Source organism: Galeopterus variegatus, unplaced genomic scaffold, assembly GCF_000696425.1.
Source record: "Galeopterus variegatus unplaced genomic scaffold, G_variegatus-3.0.2 Scaffold3273, whole genome shotgun sequence".
NCBI classification, from domain to species: Eukaryota; Metazoa; Chordata; class Mammalia; order Dermoptera; family Cynocephalidae; genus Galeopterus; species Galeopterus variegatus.
Genome location: NW_007729384.1, coordinates 165,514 through 170,990, shown reverse-complemented (window position 1 = coordinate 170,990; position 5,477 = coordinate 165,514). Strand labels below are relative to the sequence as shown.

The 5,477-nt window shown below is 58.3% G+C and overlaps 1 protein-coding gene across 1 annotated transcript in view; it reads left to right on the top strand.

The window, feature by feature from the left end:
- The first annotated feature begins 566 nt into the window (after window positions 1-566).
- Window positions 567-5,477, top strand: part of ODF3L2 (outer dense fiber of sperm tails 3-like 2) — a 6,360-nt gene continuing 1,449 nt past the window's right edge. The window contains exons 1-3 of the mRNA XM_008584479.1: window positions 567-1,395; window positions 2,240-2,347; window positions 4,954-5,067. Coding sequence (XP_008582701.1) covers window positions 1,269-1,395; window positions 2,240-2,347; window positions 4,954-5,067 — 349 coding nt within the window. The 5' untranslated portion in view covers window positions 567-1,268. The remainder of the gene's footprint in view (window positions 1,396-2,239; window positions 2,348-4,953; window positions 5,068-5,477) is intronic.

Sequence of the window (5,477 nt, the reverse complement as noted above, 5' to 3'; positions counted from 1 at the left end):
AAGTCACGGGAATTTGAATTCTACGCATCAGAATTTCCCTGAGCCCCATTTTGGAGCCTGACACAGTGGTAGCCTTCAGTAGAGGCAAGGAAATAGGATTTATTTATGGAGTAATTGCCTGTAGACTGCAGGGTGTCCTGGAGGACACCCCCATCACACCTCTCTGCCCTTGCCCTGCCCCAGGGCCTTTGCACAGGCTGTTCCCCTATCCTGAGGAACTCTTTGCTCAGATGTCCACGTGGCTCCCTCCCTCCCCTATTTCCAGACTTTGCTCAAATCTTACTTTTTTTTTTTTTTTCCTTTTTTGTCTTTTTTCGTGTCCGGCAACGGATCGCAACCCTCGGTGCCGCGCCCGCACCTCGCTCAGCCAGTGAGTGGCCGGTCTGTATGTGGGATCTGAACCCTCGGCGGGAGTGCCACCGCGCTCCCAAGCGGCGCACTGTAGCAGTGCGCCACCGGGCAGCCCCAAATCTTACTTTTTAAATGTGGCTCATACTAAGACTCAGCCTGCACCCACATAGCCATCCTGGGCCCCCAAGCCCACTCTACTTTCCATGTCATTTAACACCTTCTAATATTCTACAGAATATGTTCATTTGTTACATTTATTGTTTATTTTCTCTTGGCTCTCCTGAGAACATCAGCCCCTGTCCCATCCCTACTAGCCCAAACAGAGCCTTGTACACAGTAGGTGTTCAATAAGTGCTTGCTGGGTGAATGGAGGAATAAATGAGTGAATGCTCCTCAGCCCAGAGTTGCAACTCGCAGAGTTGTGAACCTGCTGTGTGACCCTGGCCTGTGCCTCAGTTTCTTCAGCTGTAGAAATGGGGCCATGCCACCTGCCACCTCTCCAGTCCCTCCTGCTGCAAGGCTGTGGGTGTCTGGTTTGCAGCTCTGCTCCCTGGGGCCTGCTCTGGCTCCCGCTGCCCAGCTCAGCCAGCTCCCAGGGGACCCACTCTGAGGACACTGGATTCTTTCCTGGATCATCCAGCCACCTGGCTGACACTCGATCCCAGCCCCACTTCCAGGTCAGCGTCCGGCCGACCAGCCCGGCTTGGACCAGGGCCCCAAGACTCCCTGCTGAGGGACAAGGGGCCGTCTGTGTGGTCACGGTCACGGGAGGGTGTGGGTGGCCAGGGCTCTGCCAACACAGGCGGAGGCCGTGAAGGTTGGGGACAGTGCCTGGGCCCGTGGCCGGCAGAGCTGCTGCGGCTGAGGAAACGGCACCAGGCCCCTTGGGTGCTGCCCACAGCCCCTCACCTCTCACCATGCGGACCCTCAGCTGTGACCCCGCTCCACGACTGACCACCGTGCCCCTGGGCCGAAGAGCAAGCGAGTGCCAGATTCCGGAGACCGGCCTGAGGAAGTCCTGCAGGATGGCCACTCTGGAGAACGGTGTGTGCAGGCCATGGGGGAGGTGTGGCCATGGGTGGTGGGACTCTTGCTGTTCCACCCTCCCTACTGGGGCTTCTGGAATGTTCTGGGGCCTAGCAGGAGGCAAGGGTTCAGGCACGTCCCTGCCCTTCCGTAGTCCTCAGTTTTCCTTCCAGTAGGATGAGGTGGCACCTGTCTCCATTCAACAAGAACTGTGTACCCGGAAGGCGGACACCTGTCTAGGTGCTCAGGGTGCCGCGTGGACAGAGCGGCAAGGATCCCGGGGGAGACAGACAAGAGCAGACACGCCAGAAACGTCTACGTGTATTGATCAGTGACGGTGTCCAGCAAAGAGATGGGGCCAGCATGTGCAGGGTTAGGGATGAGCCACTCTGCTGGGGGACCATGGTCACTGCAAGATCTCGGTGACTTGCAGTGAAAGATGCTTCCGTTTCCCTGTCTGTAACACAACCACTTGAGTCAGATTCTGTGGCTGCTGCGTGCTGTAGCCGATTCTGGGGGTGTGCCTGGCCCTTGTGGCAATGACGTTCTTGTAGAGACCACTGAACATCGAAACTGTGACAGTGTATCTCTGTGCCTGGGCCTTGGTTTCCTGTCTGTGCCCTAAGGCGGCAGGTGGCTGCTGGTCCCCAGCCCCTTCCCACTCTGTGATTCATGTTTGACTCACAATGTGAGTGTCACACCTTGTCCCTTGGGGGGGTGGCAGCCTCCTGTTCCCCCCACTGCTGCCATGGAGGGTGGGTGGGAGCCCTGGGTGGGGCTCAGGAGTCAGGCCCAGGGCCTCTTCCCCCGACCTCTCGGGGTACCTAGCCCCGGGCCGTGACCTCAGGGCTTTGGGCTGCAGGCTCGGGGCCAGGCTTGTACATCCTGCCGTCCACTGTGGGCTACGTCAACCACGACTGCACCAGGGTGGCCAGTCCTGCCTACTCGCTTCTCCAGAGGCCCAGTGAGGGTAAGGCCATGCACGGAGGGTGAGTGGGAGACGGGGAGCTGAGGGCCTTCCTGACCCTCCAGCCTCCCCCTGGGAGCATGTCTGGGTCTCCTCAGCCCTGAGATTCAGACCCCCACTGAGTGAGGCAGGAAGCAGACAGGGCTGGGCTACAGCCTGCTGGATCTCCCACTTGCTGTGTGACCTCAGACAAGCCGTTGTCCCTCTCTGGTCCTCTGTTTTCTCATTGAGAGACAGAGCGAGGGGAGGAGTGGCATGCAGTGATTGAGGCCCGTATTCGCCTTCCTGGTTGTGTCATTCTTTGCTGCTTGACTTTGGGCCAGTTGCTTAAGGGCTGTGTGCCTCAGTTTCCACCTCTGTTGAATGCTAATAACAACAACAACATTAACCATAATAACACAATCCTTACAGGGTTGTCGTGAGCCCTGAATGAACATCAGATGCCTGGAGACATTCTCATAGAGGATTCGGTGTCTTTAAGGTGGCAGCACGGTACCTGCTATCAGTAGGTGCCCAGCGGCATGGGGCTACGGAGCCATCAGTTTCTCCAGCAGCAGGGCGGGGCTCCCGGGCCCTGCCATCTCACAGGTTGTTGTGAGCATAGAGCGGACATTCCTTGTTGTTTGGACAGGCAGGGATGGCGGTGCTGGTGACCCCACCTCTGTGGTGTCCCCTTTGCTCCTGTCTAGAACGGGTGCAGGGGAGGTGACGGACGGCCTGAAGTTGGAGGGATGACGCCGGCACGTGAGCGCCTCTCGCTTTCATGAGTGGTGCTACCACGTGCCGGCAAGTCCGCCAGTGTCGTCTCAACGCTTGCACATTCCAGCGGCCTGTTTTCTAGAGCCACTCGGAGGTCCCAAGTGGGCCGGGTGGGTGGTTGGAAGGCTCCTGTGCAGGCAGTTTGGCTCGTGTGGACAGAGGCCGACTGGGAGGGTGGCTGGAGAAGGGGCAGGGCCAGCACCCTCTCCTCAGCCTTCGGGATCAGCAGAAATCCCAGGCTAAACAGAAACAGGACTTGGGAGACTGCAAGGGGCTCCCGGAGGCAAACGAAGGCTTTAGCATCACATCTGTCCCCAGGAAGGGGCGAGGAGAGGAAGGGGTTAAGAGCTTAGCTTTGGGCCCAGATAGACCGGGGTTCCAGGTTCAGATCCCAGCCTCAGGACATTTCCTAGGACAGAGGGACAGAGACAACCTGGGGAGTCAGGTGGAAAGGGGATAATGCAAGATTTGCTGAAGGCCCAGGGTAGCCTTCTTGGAGACGGCAGCGTGGGACCCGGCCTTTGTAGGGTGAGTAGGAGCTTGGTGTAGCCCCCGGGAGAGGAAGGGGACTCCAGGTAGAGCCTGCAGCACAGGCGGAGGCCTAGAGGTGGGCCTGTCATGCTGAGTTGGGATGCCCTTGTCTGTCACGGGGACAAAAGAAGCTGGAGCATCTGAGGGTGCAGGGCTTCAGCACGTTGAGTTCGTGCCGAGCGACCTTTGAACCTCTGTATCCATTTCTGCAAAGCGGAGGCAAAAACAGTGCCTCCCCTGCTGGGTTACCATGAGATGCCGGGAGAGAAGAGTTGGTCTGCACCAGTGTGGCCAGGTATACACAAAATTGCCACGTGACTCTGAGAAGTTCCCCAGCCACTTCCAGTCCCGGGGGATCAGAGCATCTGCCCAGGAACTGGGAGGGAGCAGCCAGCGAGCCCGTGTTAGGGGCCCGCAGCCTGTGTGCAGATAGTTGTGCCCGTGATGGGTGTGCCTGGGAGCCCAGATCAGGGGCACACCTGTGCACACCCGTGGACTCATCAAGGTGAGACCGAGACTTGGGTCACCTTGGCCCCTCCTCGGTGGCTTCTCATGTATGTGTTCAGTGTGTGTGCACGGTGCACGTGTCTATGCACGCACACGTAGTATGTAAACCGATCAATACCTGTCAAGCTACTACGCACAGATGCTCGCGCATATATATCTGAATGTGCTTGAAAATAGTGGCAGTGGGGACTGCGGTAACCGTTCCCAGTTATGAAACGTCAGGCACTGGAATCCCTTCCTTCCATCGCTCAGCTTACTTTTTGATCTTCTCAACCTACTAATGAGGAAATGAGACACTGAATCCTCTATGAGAATGTCTCCAGGCATCCAAATAACTTGCCCAACGACACATCTTCCTAAGAGGCCCTGCTGGGATCTAAACACGGCCCAACTCCGAACTCCCCTCTGAAGCATGTTACGTACCGACAAGCCCGTGCGCTGAAGTCCCCTCCTCAGAGCCCGGTTACTCTTACTTTACGTACAAGTCTAGCAAACCTTGAGCTGGTTCCCTGGCCCAGAGCGGAGGAGAGGTCTGAGGGGTGGGGACAGCTGCACACAGGTGGCAGAGCATGGGACCAAGGAAAGGCTGTAATCGCGAGGAGACAGAGGTCAATGAGACGGAGCATTGCAGAGACTGAGGCCCCCAGCTCAGTGCCACCACGCCTCGGCGCCGGACACTGCTCTCCAGGACGGGGCAGGGGGCGGTGTCTGGAGCGGGTGGAAACGCTCGGGGCTAAACAGAGGCGCGGAAGCTGGTGGCGGGGCAGGAACCGTCTTCAGAGGCACCCTCAGGACTCTGCTCCTCTCCCCAGCACCTCTGCAGGACACCAGCCCCGGACCAGTCTACTTCCTGGACCCCAAAGTCACCCGCTTTGGCCGCAGCTGCACCCTTGCCTACTCCATGCAGGGCCGGGGCAAGCCTCGGGGTGAGTGTCCGCCTCTGCTCTCCTCTGGTCTCTCATCCGTGGGGTTCTCAGGACTTCTGTGTCTTTGGAATGATAGAATCCAAGGGACTCAGATGAAGGGCTGCGACTTCCGTGCCCACAGGAAAACCTGAGTGAGTGAAGTGGGACAGGGTCACGACGACGAGAGTGTGGCCAGCTGCAGCCCTCCCTTTAAGGGCTCTCAGAGTCTCATTGCACCTAGAGCACCTGACTCGATTACCTGACTCCATTCTCCCATTCACCCACCCTTTCCTCTGCTGACCTGTTGCCCATCTAACCCGTCCAGCAGCCTACCCACCCACCCACCCACTCACCAGCCATTCACCCACCCTTTCCTCTGCTGACCTGTTGCCCATCTAACCCGTCCAGCAGCCTACCCACCCACCCACCCA